The sequence below is a fragment of the Mobula hypostoma genome, chromosome 5, assembly GCF_963921235.1.
Source record: "Mobula hypostoma chromosome 5, sMobHyp1.1, whole genome shotgun sequence".
NCBI classification, from domain to species: Eukaryota; Metazoa; Chordata; class Chondrichthyes; order Myliobatiformes; family Myliobatidae; genus Mobula; species Mobula hypostoma.
The window spans coordinates 190,164,585-190,184,758 of record NC_086101.1 but is presented as its reverse complement, the minus strand read 5'-3'; the positions used below and the strand labels follow the sequence as shown (position 1 = coordinate 190,184,758).

The 20,174-nt window shown below is 45.4% G+C and overlaps 1 protein-coding gene across 1 annotated transcript in view; it reads right to left on the bottom strand.

Annotated features, from left to right (window-relative positions):
• The window catches only part of poln (polymerase (DNA directed) nu), a 265,214-nt gene that overhangs the window by 17,494 nt on the left and 227,546 nt on the right, over positions 1-20,174 (bottom strand). Inside the window, exon 19 of the mRNA XM_063049749.1 lies at positions 12,447-12,525. Within this exon, the coding sequence (XP_062905819.1) occupies positions 12,447-12,525 (79 nt within the window). The remainder of the gene's footprint in view (positions 1-12,446; positions 12,526-20,174) is intronic.

The following is a 20,174-nucleotide window of genomic DNA, read 5'->3' as shown; positions in this document are numbered from 1 at the left end:
CTCTTGTCCAGTCACACAGCCTGAACAATCTGCGTTGTGCCCCCCGCACACCTCCCTCACTCCCTCAAGCATCTTGGCGGAAACCCATGTCGACTGTGTAATCATCTGTCAATAGGGGCAGGCTGGGCACACTGGACCATATCATCACTTTGTGCTGGGCTCTGCAAGGCAGGCTGAGCATTAGACTCATTTTAGCTGCTAATCCTCTCCTACAATAGGTGAATTGTGCCTAATTTAAACATGGAACTACTTCTGTTTCTGAACATCCCACTAACTAGCAACACCTCATATTCCACCTGAGTAGCCTCCAATCTGATACCATCAACATCGACTTCTCTAACGCGGTAATTTCTCCCCAGACTCCTTTCTCTCTTTTCCATTTCACATTCCAGTTCCCCTCTCACTCCTTCTCTTCCCTTTATCTGCCTATCACCTCCCTTGGTCCCCCTCCTTCCCTTTCTGCTATGGTCCACTCTCCTCACCTATCAGATTCCTTCTTCTTCAGCGCTTTACCTCTTCCACCTATCACCTCGCAGCTTCTTACTTCATCCCCCCTCTGCCATCCACCCAGCTCCCCCCTCACCTGGTCTCACCAATCACCTTCCAGCTTGTACTCTCCCCACTCCCCTCGCCTTCTTATTCTGGTTTCTTTCCCATTCCACAAATTCATCACCCTCTGCCTAAAGAAATTCCTCCTTATCTCTTTTCTAAATGAACAGCCTTGTCTTCTGAGGCAGTGTCCTCTCATCCAAGACTCTCCCACTATTGGAAACATCCACTCTGTCAAGGCCTTTCAATATTTGATAAGGTTCAATGAGATCCTCCCTTATCCTTCCAAACTCCAGCGAGTACAGGCACAGGGCCATCAAACTCTCCTCAGATGTTAACCCTTTCTTTCCTGGGATCATGCACATGAACCTGCTCTGGACCCTCTCCAATGGCAGCATATTCTTTTTTTTGATAAGGAGCCCATTAAGACACCACACTTGGATTGTGGTTAGCACAACGCTATTACAGCCCAGAGCGTCAGAGTTCAGAGTTCAGTTCTGGTATTCTATGTAAGAAAGTTTGTACATTCTTTCCGTGAGCATGTGGGTTTCCTCTGGGTTCTCCAGTTTCCTCCCACAGTCCAAAGATGTACTGGTTGGTTAGCTAATTGCTCATTATAAATGGTCCCGTGATTGGGCTAGGGTTAAATAGGAGGGTTGCTGGGCAGTGTATCTACAAACAAATAAAAGAAACTGCTCACAATACTCCAAGTGAGGTCTAACCAATGCCTTACAAAGCCTCAACTTAACAGGACAAAGAGCAAGACAACTGAGAGAGTTAGCAGAGTGGTGAGAGTCATGTTGGGAAGGGGAGAGAGAGGCAGAGGGGGAGAGGGTGGGAGCATGAGAGAGACAGGGAGAGGACCATGAAATGGAAGAGAAGAAAGAGAATTTGAAAGGGAGGGAAAGAGAGAAAAGAAAGCAGGGGGAAGGAGGGAAAGAAAGAGGGAGAGGAGAGAAAGAGAAAGGGAGAAATAGAAATAAAGAAAACAAGACGAGAAAGAGAGATAGACAGAGAGAAAGAAAGAGAGAGAAATAGAGGGAAGATGAGAGAAGAGAGAAAAAGGACAGATAAAGGAGAGAGAGAAGGGGAGAGAGAGATAGGGGGTGCGAGAGAGACAGAGAGAGCCGCAGGGAGTGAGCAAAGTGGAGAGGTAGAGAGAGGAGAGTGGAGGTAGAAAGGATGCTCGAGAGGGTGAGAGTGTTTTAAGGGAAAGCAGTCACAGTATGCAATTGGAGGTGTAAGTGCGAGCTGGAATGAAGGAGTCTCCAGCTGTGAGAGCTCTGCTTGCTCACTGCTGTGAGATCATGAAATCTTTTGAGACCATGGTCTCCAGTGAGGTGGATATTGATTCTAGCAGGCACCTCCCTGGTAGCTGCAGAGGTTCTGTAGTGCTGTCTACAAACAATATACCCCTCCTATGAGCAATTTGCCAGTTTCCACAGGCTCCTTTCAAAGAACCCCTTTTTTTTTACAAAAATACGTTTATTAAAAATTGCACTGCAGTACAATCACATTATAAAACAAACAAAAAAGACAAATCGTGACTAACACAGACTAAACTAACCCATTCCCATTCTCATGGAGGATGGCATTTATCCCCTGTGGTGCCTAATGGTCTCAAAACACCTCTGCTACCATTGGACACTGCATGTTCTTTTTGCACAAACACCCAGGCATGGAGATGCCCCCTGAACGTTTCCAGGTAGGCAGCCCAGGCTGAACGCTTCACAGTCCTGGGAGCACAATTCCCACTGTCTAGATTCACTGGTGTAGGATATTGAAGAATCAGTCTGCAGTCGCTGAGGAAGAGCTGGTGGTGAAGTGCAAATGCTGACAGATTAAGTCTCTCCATTAACGACTACTATCTCCAAAACAGCATGGTGCCACACAAGGGAGACTGGCGATGGTGCTGCTAATTGGTGCTTCTGAATTTTGTAAACCCTTTATAGATTTTTATATAACTCAGCGTTGAGCGACAATTAGTGCCATCTTATCACTGAGAAAATGAAGCAGGATTCAGTCTCTTATGTGGGGCTTGCACTCCCAATCTTGAAAGGAAAAGATAGTGGATGCAGTCCAACACGGGTAAAGCCCTCCCCACCACGGAGCAAAACTACAAGGAGTTCCATCGCAGAAAAGCAACATCTATCATCAAGGATGCCCACCATCCAGACCATACTCTCTTCCCACTGCTGCCATCATAGGGGTACAACAGCCTTCGGTCTCACACCACCAGGTTTAGGAACAGTTATTACCCCTCAACCATCAGGCTCCTGAACTAGAAGAAATAACTTCACCCACCCCCAACACCGAACTGTTCCTGCAACGCATGGACTCACAGTCAAGGACTCTACCGCTCATGTTTTCAATAATTATTGATTATTTATTTATTATTATTATTCTGCTTATTTTCTTTTTTGTACTTGCACAGTGTGCTGTCTTTTGCACGTTGGTTGTGTTTCGCATTGATTCGACTGTATTTCTTTGTATTTACTGTGAATGCAAGAAAATGTATCTCGGTGGAGTATAAGATGACACATATGTACTTTGGTAATGAATTTATTTTGAATCTGAAGCTGGCAGCCAACATCTAATGCAACAGACAGAGGGAAATGTGTTCCAGTGGAACCATTATGATAGAAGATGATGGCGGCTACACGGAGCATGGGCAGCTGGCATTGTACGTCATTGCAATCTCCAGCCGTATAAATAATATCTCTAAATGAAAATGCTGGTGTTAAGAGATAAAAGCAGAGTGAATGAGTGGATTGTGAGGCGATTTGGAATATCTCTGAGAGTCTGTTTGCACTCCCTTCTTGAAGTGTGAAAATATCCCTTCAGCAAAACGAACTGCCTCAGAACACATTCATCAGCTCATCTGGAATGGAGCAATGCTGTGATCTTTGTTGGTGGTTGAACAAGAAGTGTACATTATTGGATTAGAACATAGGACATACTGTGGAGCAACCAGTACAGTACAGGCCCTTCGGCCCATGATTTGGCCCACTCCAAAATCAACCGAACCCTGCAACACACACAAAATGATGCAGGATCTCGGCAGGTCAGGTAGCATCTATGGAGAGGAATAAACTGTTGATGTTTCAGGCAGAGACCCTTCATCAGGACTAGAAAGGAAGGGGGTAGAAGCCAGTATAAGAAGGGGAGGGGGAGGCGTATTCCCCTATTCTTTAATCCATGTGCCTAAGAGTCTCTTATATGTCCCTAATGTATCTGCCTTTATCACCACCCCGGGCAGCATGGTCCATGCACCCACCACTCTCCGTGTGAAAAACCTACCTCTGATATTCCCCTCCCCCTATACAAATACTTTAAAGTTATGCCCCGTGGTGTTAGCTATTTCTGTCCTTGAAAAATGTCTCTGGCTCTTCAGTCAATCTATGTCTCTTAAAATGTTATGCACCTCTATCAAGTTAGCTCTCATCCTCCTTTGCTCCAAAGAGAATAGCCCTCCTCACACAATCTATCCTCGTAAGACATGGTCTACAATCCAGGCAGCATCCTGGTAAATCTCCTCTGCACCCTCCCTAGAGCTTCCACATCCTTCCTATAAAGAGGTGACCAGAACTGAGCATAAAACTCCATGTGTGCACTAACCAGAGCTGGTTAACACTTTATAAAGTGCAATGTTATCGTGCAGCTCTTGAACTCAGTCCCCTGACTAATGAAGGCCAAGAATCCATACACCTACAACCCGCACTGCAACTTTGAGGGATCTTTGGATTTGAGATTAGGTTGCAGAATTTTTATTTTTCTTGTATTCTTGTAGCTTAAATTTGTTTATAATTTTCATATAATGACCTGTATTTCTGTAATTGTTCAGTAAATTTTCTAGTAATTGTAGTATAGCTGATTCTGTATTTTCTAGAAGCTTTTGAGTTTTTCTGCAGCAAATGTCACACCATTTGAATCTGGGTATTTCACAGGTTACGGTAAGACCAGAAAGTACAGGAGCAGAATTAGGCCATTCAGCCCATCGAGTCTGCTCCAAAATTCCATCATGGCTGATTTATTTTCCCTCTCCGCTCCATTCTCCTGCCTTCTCTCTGCAACCTTTCACACCTTTACTAACCAAGAACCTATCCATCTCTGCTTTAAATATACCCAATTGCTTGACCTTCACAGCCGTCTGGGGCAATGAATTCCACAGATTCATCACCCTCTGGCTAAAGAAATTCCTCCTCAAACCTGTTCTAAATGGATGGTCTTATATTCTGAGGCTCTGCTCTCCGGTCCTAGACTCTCTACATCCATTTTGTCTGGACCTTTTGATACTCCATAGGTTTTGATGTGACTCCACACCCCGCCCCCAGTTCTTCTAAACTCCAGTGAGTAGAGCCTCAGAGCCATCAAACGCTCCTCATACATTAACCCTTTCAATCCCAGGATCATCCTTCTGAATGTCCTCCGGATCCTCTCCAGTGACAACACATCCTCAAGTGTGGTTTGACCAAAGGCTTATGAAGCCTTAGGATTACATCTTCACTCATCAGGAGTGATGCAGGTGGTGGCAGTGACAGCACGGGAAGGTGAACAACAAACAGTGTTTCTGGGGTGTGGGGGGGTGGGGGAAGGTAGATAAAACTTGAAATTCCAGAAGAGAAAAGAGAACATGGAACATAGAAAATTACGGCACAAGAACAGGCCCTTCGGCCACAATGTCATGCCGAACCAAGTAACTTAGTAACCTCTGCTGTCTGCACAATGTCCATATCCTTCCACTTTCCTATTAAGTATCTCTTAAAACTCGCTCACATAAAAGTTGCTGGTGAACGCAGCAGGCCAGGCAGCATCTGTAGGAAGAGGTGCAGTCGACGTTTCAGGCCGAGACCCTTCATCGGGACTAACTGAAGGAAGAGTGAGTAAGGGATTTGAAAGTTGGAGGGGGAGGGGGAGATCCAAAATGATAGGAGAAGACAGGAGGGGGAGGGATGGAGCCAAGAGCTGGACAGGTGATTGGCAAAAGGGATACGAGAGGATCATGGGACAGGAGGTCCGGGAAGAAAGACAAGGAGGGGCGGGGGGGACCCAGAGGATGGGCAAGGGGTATATTCAGAGGGACAGAGGGAGAAAAAGGAGAGTGAGAGAAAGAATGTGTGTATAAAAACAAGTAACAGATGGGGTAGGAGGGGGAGGTGGGGCATTAGCGGAAGTTAGAGAAGTCAATGTTCATGCCATCAGGTTGGAGGCTACCCAGACGGAATATAAGGTGTTGTTCCTCCAACCTGAGTGTGGCTTCATCTTTACAGTAGAGGAGGCCGTGGATAGACATGTCAGAATGGGAATGGGATGTGGAATTAAAATGTGTGGCCACTGGGAGATCCTGCTTTCTCTGGCGGACAGAGCGTAGGTGTTCAGCAAAGCAGTCTCCCAGTCTGCGTTGGGTCTCGCCAATATATAAAAGGCCACATCGGAAGCACCGGACGCAGTATATCACCCCAGCCGATTCACAGGTGAAGTGTTGCCTCACCTGGAAGGACTGTCTGGGGCCCTGAATGGTGGTGAGGGAGGAAGTGTAAGGGCATGTGTAGCACTTGTTGCGCTTACACGGATAAGTGCCAGGAGGGAGATCAGTGGGGAGGGATGGGGGGGGACGAATGGACAAGGGAGTTGCGTAGGGAGCGATCCCTGTGGAAAGCAGAGAGAGGGGGGAGGGAAAGATGTGCTTAGTGGTGGGATCCCGTTGGAGGTGGCGAAAGTTAAAACTCACTAATGTTTCTGCCTCTCCCACCACCCCAAGCAGCACATTCCATGCACCCATCACCCTCTGTGTAAAAAACTTGCCCCTCACATATCCTTTGAAGTGATCCCCACTCCCCTCTGTGGAACCACAATCGAATGCCAGGAATGTGAGCTACAAAGCCAGAGATGTGAAATTGCTGAAACTATTGTCGGGCCCTGAAGACTGTCAGGTGTCCGGAGATGATCCTTCAGCTTTGTTGGAACTTGTTAAGGGGAACGTACTGAGGTTATTCTTGTGCAGACTGCTCCTATATGCTTTTCACTTCCTTGCCCTCGTCTGCCGTCTAGACATGCCGTGGCGGTCTGTTTTACCACCCAGCAGTGAGGGGTGGTCTCTTTATGCAGGGGTCCTTTCCCTATACACTGGGGACCTGGGGCGGAAGGTGCTTCACGGAGGTCCTGCCAAGCATCAACACACACAAAATGCTGGAGGAACTCAGCAGGTCAGGCAGCATCTATGATGGGAAATGAACCGTCGATGTTTTGGTCTGAGACCCTTTATCAAGATAGGAAATGTTTGTTCTTCTCATTTGATGCTGTCAGATCTGCAGAGTTCCTCCAGTATTTTGTGTGTGCTGCTCTGAATTTCACTGATGGTTCACTGACTGCATAGCCACCCGTTCCTTCTGTGGCCGGGGGAGGGAAGGGAGCCAGGGCACAATGTGTACATGGAGTATGGGAAGCTGCAACCTCTATTTGAATCTCTGACGGGGTTATTCTCATGTTTCGGTTACACTTCAAATCCATGCTCCTGATCTACGGTCACTTGTTACGGAGGGGAGAGGGCCACTCATGGGATCTCCTGGTCAGTCTGCTCCGAGGCCTAGCCAAACTGGCCATTCAAGTTCATTGTCATCTGCCTGCACACTTACACAACCAAATGAAACAACATTCCTCCGGACAACAGTGCACTCACACAACATGTATCACACACAACACATAAAGCAAAATATTATACCTTAATAAGTCAATAAACTATAACTCAAATGCATGTAGTAAAGCACAGCACAGGTAAAGATTCAACAGCTCACTGCCTAGTGACAAGAGCTTGGTGTTCAGTCTCACAGACTGAGGGAAGAAGCTGTTACCCAGTCAACCTCCTTCCTGATCTTAGCGGGTCAAAGAGATTGTGGTATGGGTGGTAGGGATCCTCAACAATGCCTTGGGCCCTTGATATAAAACATATGAAGATAGGAACATAAGAAACAGGAGCAGGAGTAGCCATCTGGCCCACTGAGCCTGCTCCGCCATTCAATAAGATCATGGCTGATCTGACCATGGACTCATCTCCACCTACCTGCCTTTTCCCCATAACCTTTAATTCCTCTACAATGCAAATATCTATCAAACCTTGTCTTAAATATATTTATAAGAACATAAGAAACCTCCCAGTAAGTATTACAAATGGGGGTAGGGAGATCCTGGTGATCCTCTCGGCAGTTTTTACTGTCCTCTGTGGGGACTTCCGGTCTGATGCCTTGCAGCTTCCGTACCACACAATGATGCAGCCAGACAGGACAATCTTGATGGTGCTCTTGTAGAAAGTTGTTAAAATGCGGTGGGGAGCCTTGCACACCTCAGTCTTCTCAGAAAATGTAGATGCAGCTGCGCCTTATTGACCCGTGAGGAGGTGTTGTGGGTCCCGGTTAGATCGCCTGTTATGTGCACACCAAGGAACTTTGTGCTCTTCCCTCTCTCCTCAGCACAGCCATTGATGTACAGTGGAGAGTGGTCGATCTGTGCCTCCACAATCATTTCTTTTGTCTTGTCCATGATGAGAGTCAAGTTGTTCTCTCACATCATTTGACAAGTCTCTCTGTCTCCTCTCTGTATGCTGACTCATTGCTGACAGGTGGAACACAGGTCCAGGCAGGGGGCAGTCAAGGGCTCTGCCCCTCTTCCAGGGTTAGGGCTATGCACTGGTGTCTTTGGGAAGGAGCACATGGTCTCTATGGGCGCAATGGGGGATTCCCAAGAACGGTGGGGCCCTCAGTGGCTCAAATACATTGTAGATACTAATAATTGTATTTTAATTTAAAACAGTAAAGTTTGTGACTTCAGCATCCACCCATCTTCCCCTTCACCTGGACTCACCTATCACCTGCCAGCTCATATTCATTCCTTCCTCACCATCCCCCGCTTCTTATTCTGGCTTCTGCCCCCTTCCTTTCCAGTCCTGATGAACGGTCCCAGCCTTAGACGTTGATTGTTTATTCCTCTCCATAGATACTGCCTGCCCTGCTGAGTTCCTCCAGCATCTTGTGTGTGTTGCTCTGGAGAATCTCTTGTATTAATAGTTAATGAAACCTTGATTTATTGTAGTGTGTTTTGTTGGTGAATAAATGTTTGTTAAAAAAAAACAGTTAAAAGGCCAAAGGGCAGGGCTGGGGAGGTGCATTAAAATGATAGACAGCCTCGTGGGCACCCATCTGCATGCTGGAGAATGCAGTGTCCTGCAGTAACCCGTACCAAGTTGCAAGTAACTGAGGTAAGGAATGAAATTATACCACAAAATGGCATCTGTGGCACAGGTTAGGAAATACCCTAAAATAATTGGTGAAGTGGGAAAATAATGCATAAGTATTATTTTTAATATATCTTCAAAAGATCTTCAAATATCAATGTCTCAAACTTCCAGAAATTACCCTCATCCCACTTCTCCCCTGCCTTTCATAAGAACATAAAAACATAAGAAATAGGAGCAGGAGTAGCCATCTGGCACGTCGAGCCTGCTCCACCATTCAACAAGACTATGGCTGATCTGGCCATGGATTCACCTCCACCTACCTGCCTATTCCCCAGAACCCTTAATTCCCCTACAATGCAAAAATCTATCAAACCTTGTCTTAAATTTATTTACTGAGGTAGCCTCCACTGCTTCATTGGGCAGAGAATTCCACAGATTCACCACCCTATGCGAAAAGTAATGCCTCCTCATCTCCATCCTAAATCTACTCCCCCGAATCTTTAGGCTATGTCCCCCAGTTCTAGTCTCACCGACCAGTGGAAACAACTTTCCTGCCTCTATCTTATCTATCACTTTCATAATTTTATATGTTTCTACAAGATCTCCTCTCATTCTTCTGAACTCCAGCGAGTACAGTCCCAGGCAACTCAATCTCTCCTCATAGTCTAACCCCCTCATCTCTGGAATTAATCTGGTGAACCTCCTCTGCACCACTTCCAAAGCCAGTGTAACCAGTGTAAGGAGACCAGAACTGCACACAGTACTCCAGGTGCGGCCTCACCGGTACCCTGTATATTTGCAGCATAACCTCCCTCTTAAATCCAATACCTCTTGCAATGAAGGCCAACATTCCATTTGCCTTCTTGACAGCCTGCTGCACCTGCAAACCAACCTTTTGTGATTCATGCACAAGCACCCCCAAGTCCCTCTGCATGGCAGCATGCTGCAATTTTTTACTATTTAAATGATAATCTGCTCTTTCATTTTTCCTTCCAGAGTGGATGACCTTGCATTTACCAACATCTGCCAGTCCCTTGCCCACTCACTTAACCTATCTATATCTCTCTGCAGACTCTCCATATCTTCTGCACAATTTGCGTTTCCACTCAATTTAGTATCATCAGCAAACGTAGATACACTACACTTGATCCCCTCATCCGGATCGTTAATTTATATCGTGAACAGTTGCGGGCCCAGCACTGACCCTTGTGGCACATCGCTCACCACTGATTGACAACCAGAGTAACACCCATGTATCCTAACTCCCTGCTTTCTATTAGTTAACCAATCCTCTATCCATGCTAATACATCACCCCCAACTCTATGCATCCTTATCATATGGATAAGTCTTTTGTGCAGCACCTTATCTGGAAATCCAAGCAGATAATGTCCATCTGTTCCCCTCTATCCACTGCGCTTGTTATATCCTCAAAGAACTCTAGTAAGTTTGTCAAACAGGACCTGCCTAAGCTGAATCCAACTGCATCTGCCTGATGGATCCATTTCTTTCCAGATGCCTCATTATTTCTTCTTTAATGACAGCTTCAAGCATTTTCCTAATTTCAAATGTTAAACTAACTGGCCTACAGTTACCTGCCTTTTACCTACATCCTTTTTTGAACAGTGGTGTGACAGTCACCGTTTTCCAATCCACTGGGACCTGCCCAGAGTCCAGAAAATTTTGGTAAATTATCACCAAAGTCTCTACTATAACTTCTGCCCTCAATCCCTCAACCACATCTCTTCCATTTCACACACGTCTGCTCCTACCCCATCCTCCCCCCACTCTACCAGGGATAGGGTTCCTCCTGTCCTCACCTACCACCCCACCAGGCTGTGCATCCAGCATATAATTCTCCAAAACTTCCGCCACCTCCAACGGGATCCCAACACCAATCACATCTTTCCCTCCCCGCAACTTTCTGTTTCTGCAGGGATCACTCCCTATGAGACTCTCCTATCCATTCGTCCCTCCCCACTGATCTCCCTCCTAGCACTTATCCTTGCAAACAGAACAAATGCTACACCTGCCCCTACACCTCCTCCCTCACTACCATCCGGGGCCCTAAACAGTCCTTCCAGGTGAGGTGACACTTCACCTGTGAGTCTGCTGGGGTCATATACTGTGCTCGGTGCTCCTGATGTGGCCTCCTGTACATTGGTGAGACCCAAAGTAGATTGGGAGACCACTTCAATGAGCATCTACACTCCATCTGCCAGAACAAGTAGGATCTCCCAGTGGCCACCCATTTTAATTCCACTTCCCATTCCAATTCCAATATGTCCATCCATGGCTTCCTTCACTGTCGTGATGAGGCCACATTTAGGTTGCAGGAACAATGCGTTATATTTCGTTTGGGTAACCTCCAACCTGATGACGTGAACATCGATTTCTCAAACTTCTGGTAATGCCCCGCAACATCTTCCCCGCTTCTCCATTACCCATCCCCTTTTCCCTCTCTCACCTCATCTCACCAATCAACTTCCCTGCTCTTTCCTTCATCCCTCCCCATCCTGGTTTCACCTATCACATGACGGTTCTCTCTCCCCTCCCTCCAGCTTTTAAATCTACTCCTCAGCTTTTCTTCTCCAGTCTTGCCAAAGGGTTTTGGCCCGAAATGTTGACTGTACTTTTTTCCATAGATGCTGCCTGGCCTGCTGAGTTCCTCCAGCATTTTGTGTTTGTTGCTCAATGAGTTGTGCATTCAGAGCCGCTCTTCTGCACACCATTATTGTAACGTGTGGTTATTTGAGTTACTGTCGCCTTCCTGTCCGCTTGAACCAGTCTGGCCATTCTCCTCTGACCTCTCTCATTAACAAGGCATTTTCACCCCACAGAACTGCTGCTTATTGATGTTTCTTATCTGTTTTCATCACTATTGTCTGTAAACTCTAGAGACTGTTGAGTGTGAAAATCCCAGGAGATCAGCAGTTTCTGAGGTCTCAAACCGACCTGTCTGGCACCAATAATCATTCCATGGTCAAAGTCAGTTAGATCACATTTCTTCCCCATTGTGATGCCAGGACAACAGCTGAACCTCTTGACCACGTTTGCATGCTTTTATGCAGAGTTGCTGCCACATGATTGGCTGATTAGATATTTGCATTAACGAGCAGGTGTACATGTGTTCCTAATGAAGTGGCCACTGAGTGTGAACTTCAGAGTTGAAATACAATGTATGTGCTAACAAGCAACACAACCTAAGGATGTGCTGTGCTGGGGAAAGCCTGCGAGCATCACCACTCATCCATGTACCCGGATGCCCACACGTTCAACACAAGCAACACCAACAACACAACACCGGCAACACCCTTTCCTCCCTCCCACCCACCCACTCGGATATGATTTTCTATTCACCGTGGAAACTGTGTTCTCTGTGGAGTGTGCTAAACAGGCGTCTTGGTAACAGAGTCACAGAAATTGACCCTTTGGCCCAATACATCCATGTTCACCTTTTTGCCAATGTACACTACTGCCACCCACACAGACCCCAGGGCAGACCTCCGCGCCTAGAGCTGTCTTGTGGACAACTGCTCTGCACAGCGGACTTCAGGCAATCTGGTAACTCTTCCTTACACTGTCTCTACATCATTGCTGACACGTGCTTTGAATTTTGTTACAACGGTAGGAATAAAACAGGTCCACGGACACGGTGAGGATCCCTACCTTGCAGTAAGAGAGGAGGATGCGGCAACTCTGGTGAAAATCTTAATCATTGCCATCTTACATATGTCGGCTGCAGAACCTGTATAAGCCATGACACATGGAAACCAGTGTTAGTGTACAAATCGGCGGCTACACAACCAGGCAATCTCCGCTGCAAATTGGTTAATCAGTTTGTTATGGTCACATGTACAATCACATGTTTCTTACCTGTGACACATGTCACATGTTTGTGTGTAGTTTTCTTCTTGTTTCTTTGTACTTGTTTATTTATTCAGATACAGGGCAGAGTAGGCTCTTCCAGCCCTTCAAGCCCTGCCACCCAGCAATCCCCCAAGTTAACCGTAGTCTAATCATGGAACAATTTACAAAGACCAGTGAACCTAGCAACCAGAAATCTACACAGACCCAAAAATGTGCAAAATACTCTGCAGTTGGAGAGAGAAAATACAGTTAATGGCAGAAGAAATAAACAGGCAGACTATTATTTAAATGAGGAGAGAACTCAATGTTCTGAGATGCAAAGGGACTTGGGAGTCCTCGTACAGGATACCATTAAGGTTAACCTCCAGGTTGAGTCGGTGGTGAAGAAGGCGAATGCAATGTTGGCATTCATTTCTAGAGGAATAGAGTATAGGAGCAGGGATGTGATGTTGAGGGCTCTATAAGGCACTGGTAAGACCTCACTTGGAGTATTGTGGGCAGTTTTGGACTCCTTATTTAAGAAAGGATGTGCTGATGTTGGAAAGGGTACAGAGAAGATTCACTAGAATGATTCCGGGAATGAGAGGATTAACATATGAAGACCGTTTGTCCGCTCTTGGACTGTATTCCTTGGAGTTTAGAAGAATGAGGGGGGTCCTCATAGAAACATTTTGAATGTTGAAAGACATGGACAGAGTGGATGCGGCAAAGTTGTTTCCCATGATGGGGGAGTCTAGTACGAGAGGGCATGACTTAAGGATTGAAGAGTGCCCATTCAGAACAGAGATGCGAAGAAATTTTTTTAGCCAGAGGGTGGTGAATCTATGGAATTTGTTGCCACAGGCAACAGTGGAGGCCAAGTCATTGGGTGTATTTAAGGCAGAGATTGATAGGTATCTGAGTAGCCAGGGCATCAAAGGTTATGGTGAGAAGGTGGGGGAGTGGGAATAAATGGGAGAATGGATCAGCTCATGATAAAATGGCAGAGCAGACTCGATGGGCCGAATGGCTAACTTCTGCTCCTTTGTCTTATGGTCTTATGTTCAGATCACTGAATTTTGTTTTTAATTGTGACAGCACAGAACAGGCCCTTCCGGCCCTTCGAGTCACGCCACCCAATAATCCCAATTTAACCCTGGCCTAATCACGGGACAATTTACAATGACCATTGAACCGACAAACCGGTACACCTTTGGAATGTGGAAGGAAACCAGAGCACCCGGAGGAAACCCATGCAGTCATAGGGAGAACGTACAACCTCTTTACAGGCAGCGGTGGGAACTTACAGCAAATACCCTCAAGAAAATTAATATCAGTGTTGTATATGGTGACATATATGTACTTTGAAAATAAATTTACTTTGAAATTTGAGGTAGTTTTATTTTCCTGTAAATGCCTGCAAGAAAATGAATCTCATGGTAGTATATGTCCTTTGATAATAATTTCACTTTGCCTTTAACTTTGTTTTGTACATCTCCATACAGATAATTTAATTACACAGTGCATTGAGATAGTACAGGGGAAAACAATAACAGAACTCAGAATAAAGTGTTACAGTTACAGAGAAAGTGCAGTGCAGGTATGTGATAAATTGGAACATCTCAACGAAGTAAATTGTGCGGTAAAGAGTTTATCTTATTGTACTAGGGACTGTTCAATAGTCTTATAAGTGAGGGTTAGAAGCTGTCTTTGAGCCTGGTGGTACATGCCTTCCTGCATTTGGATCTTCTGTCTGATGGGAGTGGGGAATGAAGAGACAAAGCCCAGGATGGGTGGCGTCTTTGATTATGTTGGCTGTTTTACCAATGCAAGGAAAAGCATAGATAGAGTCTGGAGCAGGGAGGGGGTGGTTCCTGGGTTGTGCTGAGCTGTGTCCACAACTCTCTCTTCAGTTTCTTATGGTCATGGGCAGAGCCAGATTCAATATTTTTCATCGTGCATCGATGGTGCTCTGCTTTGGACTACCGACCTGGAAATCACTACTGCTGCTACCATTGCAGAAACATTGAGTTGGTCTGAGTGAAGCCCCTCTGATTATTATTTTCACACTGGCATTAACACACCTAGTGTGAAAGTGTTCCCTCTTCCACGGAAATAAGCACTGTTGTGATGTGAACAGAGTCACTGGAGAGACACGGAAGCTAGTGGATATAGAAGTGTTACTTTCAGCAAAAGCAAGCAACAGGCATCATATTGAGACTCTCTTGGAAGAGGCCTGCTTGGCCCACTATCACATGACATTTTTATATGCTAAAGATCAAAGGTACAATTCTGTAGTTACATTTCCTTTGAATTACATATAGTTTTCAAACACCTCCTTCTTCACACCCGCATTCCAGACACCCAAATTCCCACCGACTCTAGGTGGCATTCATGCATATGCAGGCTATTGCAGTCCAATGGAAGGTCACTGTTCAGAGCTGCATTTTAAATTCAATCTACAATCCACGTTCAGGTCTGAAGACTGGCTGCTGTTAAAGTTAGTATTTACTATGTACCATTACTCCAGAACATGCACAAAGGAACTTGTTAAGTAATTCTTACTACTAGAAGAGTTCTAATATAATAGATTGCTGAAGGTTAGGGTTGCCTTGAACAGAAAATCCTACAAAATGTAGTGGATTTAGCCCAGTACAACATGGGTAAAGTCCTCCCAATCATTGAGCACATCTACATAAAAAGTTGTCGTAGGAAAGCAGCATCCATCATCAGAGATCCTCACCACTCGGGTCATGCTCTCTTCTTGCTGCTGCCGTCAGGTAGAAGGAATAAGAGCCTCAGGACTCGCACCACCAGGTTCAGGGACAGTTGCTACCCCTCAACTATCAGGCTAACTACACTCAATTTCAGTTGACCCATCATTGAAATGTTCCCACAACCAATTAACTCACTTTCAAGGACTCTTCATCTCATGTTCTCGTTATTTATTGCTATTTATTCGTATTTGCATCTGCACAGTTTGTTGTCTTCTGCACTCTGGCTAACGTTGGACGGCCTTTCATTGATTCTGTTATAGATATTATTCTAAAGCTGTTAAGTATGCCTGCAAGAAAATGAATCTCAGAGTTGTATATGGTGACGTACATGTACTTTGATAATATATTTACTTTGAACTTCGAACTTTGCTATCCTAATATCTGTAATATTTTATTGTCGGAATAAAATGATAGAAATATCACAGAGATTTCTCCACAGAATATTCAAAATATTGAGATAATTACCACTTTTAACTTAACCCTGCTTGTCCTGTCAAGACAAATCAGATCAGTTTCTCCTTGGACTCTGCCTATACGTATTGTTGTCTCAGTAAAGCAGCCAGCGTAATCAAAGACCTCACCCATCCCAGAGACTGTCTCTTCCCCCTCTCTCCCATTGGGCAGAAGGTACAAAAGCCTGAAAGCACATATCACCAAGCTCAAAGACAGTTTCTATCCCACTGATATCAAACAGTTGGACGGACCTTTTGTATGATGAGGTGGACTCTTTAGGCGTGTCAATATACCACCTAACCCCAAAAAAATTGCAAAAAAACATTTTATGATCGCTTATTGTACTATTCGATGTGGAGAACAACATATCAAAAGTTGGATAATTTTGACACACGGAAAAGTCTCCAAAAACTTCAAAAATCTGACTGATAACCATCAAATTGCAAGTTTTTTAAACCTGATGTTTTAATGAATGGTCTTTTCACCAATGTTTTTCAAATAACAGTAGTTCCTGGAACGAAAGTTGCATTTGCACTGATGTCATGATGTCACCAATGATGTAATTAAGGGACAACTCTGGTATTAAGTACTGATGTCATGATACATAATATGCTACCTTATGGCTTCTCAGATGCAGTCTTGTTCATCATCCTCTTCTATCACTGGCTCGTTTGTCATATTGTCACAGTTGCCATTTTGGCAGTGCCCACATGCGCTGGTGCATTCCAGCCCATGCTTTCTGCAGGTACACTTTAGCATATTGCACCCTCCTGAACAGTTGCAGTGAATCATCTGAATAAGTACCTCTGGAGCAAGCCTTTTGTCTGTCATCACCGGAACGAGTTTTTCCCCTTCTACCTTCCATCCCCACGCAGACGACTGCATTTCATCACTACAGCCCATCCACTCCATAACCTGGTAGTAAGTCCGCAGGGAGTGAAATTTACAGGCCGAGGTGGTTGGTGGCAGTCTCTCAGGCGTAACGAAAGTTTTAGCTCTTGTAACTTTCTTACAGAGCATATTGTATGTGATAGATGCCAGGGAGTCGTTCTGATTTCCATTGAACAACACCACCATTGCCCGACAGCCATTGGTTTCAACAACATCCTGACTTTGCTTTGGTGAACAGAACGCTTTCAAAGTCTCTGGTTCCCATTTCTTCCTTGATAATTCTTTGGAACCCCGACTTCTTTCCAATCCCAAATACTCTGGATGTTGAGTCACATCCAGTAAAGGCATGGAGAAACAATAGATCATTACAGGCTGCTTCTCCGAGTATCTGCTTAAGGACCTTGATATTACAGGCATTTGATTTCGCCTTGTCCGAGCGGAAATGGATTCAGTGCAGTTTGTTACCACTACATGGTAGAGAAAGAGTACGAGGAGATCTGTGTCTTCTGCAAAGTGGGTGGTAGATTTGAAAGCAGACACTGTGATGGCTGCTTTTGCGATCTCAGTGTCGGCATCTCCTTCAGCTTGAATCACTTCGCAGCCTCTCTGTTGCAAACGTTCCATGATGAGCTGGATAATTACCTGCTTGTTTGCCTCATTCGACAAGAAATCCTCCTTTTTTCCAACAAGTTTTGTCGTCCCCGTAATGTTCACCTTGTTCACATTCAAATTTCTACTTCCATGCTGATGAGTACAGCCCTTTATGCTTGGCCCAACCCCATAACTACCAAACACTACAGTGGCTCTGGCATAGTGTTTGAAAGTGAATGAGGCGTAGTCATCTGCAGTTGAACTGTAGGTGTACCTCTCCATCCATTTTAAGCGGTGCAGAAGTGATCCCCCATCTAGAACATAGTGATCTGTCACTGGGAACATCTGTGTGACAGCATTGTCCGATTTGGAGGTGACATAGTTCTTTATCGCTTCTGCCAGTTGTGGCTTATCCGGCTGGCGCAAGATGTTCTTTGCTTCAAACAAAGACATCGGATATGGACAGAGTTCGTAGCTCATCAATTTGTCTAGCCAGAGATCACCTGTCTGTGACACAACTAGGAACCTCTGGAATAACAACGCTGGATCTATGGTACGGTCTTCAGCAACTTTGACTGTCTTACTGGATGCTAGTGTCCTGACCTTCGAACTCCTTTTGTGCGAATACGAGAAAACAGAGTGTCCGTCCATCTTCCTAACTATGTCATTTCCTATTGCGAACAGGTCATGTACATTGACATACTCATTTGCATAAACCCCTGTGATGACGTTGCACGATGATTTATCATCTGAAAATGGCGTGAAACAGTCCAGTTTTGCTGCGACTTTTCCAAGGTCAACCTCATCTCTACTGTGGTAACTTCTACTTTGGAAAGGACCACTCGACAATTTCATGCCCAAAAGAACGACTTTATGCAGAACAGCAAAACCGATATATATATATATATATATACACAGAGGCTTTCACTAACTCGTATGGCATGGCAGAGAAACTATACACAATACACACCGGAATTAAAAAGAACAGAAGTAAAACCCCGCCAACCCCGGAACCAGCCACTCTTTAAAACCCCCTTCCTGATTAGTATTACCTTACTTTTAATAATGCTCACACTACAACACTTCTCCCCGTTTAAAATCCAATCTCCCCAAATGTAAACAACTGAGAAATAAACACAGTGATGTCATTGGCTTGCATACCCCTAAAACTTATATTAGTTTACCAACACAAAAACACCTGAAAAACATGACAGATTTAACATTCAATCTAACATCTGTCCAGTCAAAGATTCAGTCTGTCAGGAGGTTTGCGAGGGCACTGCGATCTGCGCACTACCCCCAGTGACCCAGCAGGCACCGCTGGTGATGGTGTTTTGGGTGGATCTGGTGTTGGGGACATGAGAGGGGTCTGTGTGTCTGCGTGAGAATATCCATCGTCTTCAGGGGACCCCAACTCCTCTGCCAGTGTCTCTCTCTCTGGCAAAGGCACTGGTGGACATGCTCCCACAGTAGTTGGTCTCACAAATGGAAACTCCATGGAACTATCTGCCTCTGAGCTGGTATCATGACACAGGCGCACATGGTCCTGATGTCTGCGGAAAACACGCCCGTCAGTCAGCTTAACAACATAGGAGATGGGACCACTCTGCTTAAGAATAACCCCGGGTAGCCATTTTAACTGTCTCTCTCGCACATGTTGATCATGTCCCTCCTTCTGCTTTTCCTGCTTTCTCTCCACTTTCGCCTTCATGTCCGGACGCAGCAGGTCCAATCTTGACTTGGGCCTACGCCCCACCAGCATCTCTGCTGGAGTGTGGGCAATCGTAGTCTGTGGCGTGAGGTGGTATTTAAACAGGAAACGTGAAAGCCGAATGCTAAGAGAGTCCCCTGTCATCCGTTTCAGGCCTTCCTTCACTGTCTGAACAGCCCACTCAGCCAAACCATTTGAGGCTGGGTGAGAAGGGGCCGTCCGAATGTGATGAATGCCATTCTGCTGCATGAACTCACTGAACAGCTCACCGGTGAACGTCGGGCCATTATCAGTGACCAGAGTGTCAGGCAACCCGTGGACTGCAAACACTTGCCTGAGTTTGTCTATGGTTGAGGGGGCTGTGGTGCTGCTCATGATGTGAGCTTCGATCCATTTAGAATGCACATCTACCATTACAAGAAACATCTGCCCCATAAAGCGGCCAGCAAAGTCCAAATGTAGCCTAGACCAGGGGTGGTCTGGCCAATCCCATGGGTGCAAAGGAGCTGGTGGTGGCATATTCTGATTAGTCTGACATTACATGCATGATTTTACCTTGTTCTCCAGATCTTGATCCATTCTTGGCCACCAGACATAGGATCTTGCAAGGCTTTTCATTCGAGAGACCTCTGGATGAGTCTCATGAATTTCCTCCACAATCTGTGAATGGCCAGGGGGAGGCACAATGACCCTCATCCCCACAGAAAATGCAGCCATCCTGCAGACTGAGTTCTGTCTTGCATTTGGCGTAAGGCCTCAGTTCCTCTCCTTCCACGACACTGGGCAAACCTCGTAAAAGGGAAGTCTTGACTTGGGACAGGACTGAATACTTGCTGTAATTCACACTTTTTTGTGACTATTATGTATTGCAACGTACTGCTGCTACAAAAACAACAAATTTCATGACACTTGCTGGTGATATTAAACCCTGATTCTAATTCTGAAACGCCAGTACATCTGCTCGTTAATGCAAATATCTAATCAGCCAATCAGGTGGCAACAACTCAATGCATAAAAGCATGCAGACATGGTCAAGAGGTTCAGTTGTTGTTCAGACCAAACATCAGACTGGGGAAGAAAGGTTATCTAAGTGACTTTGACTTTATCTAAGTGCTTTGCTTCTGC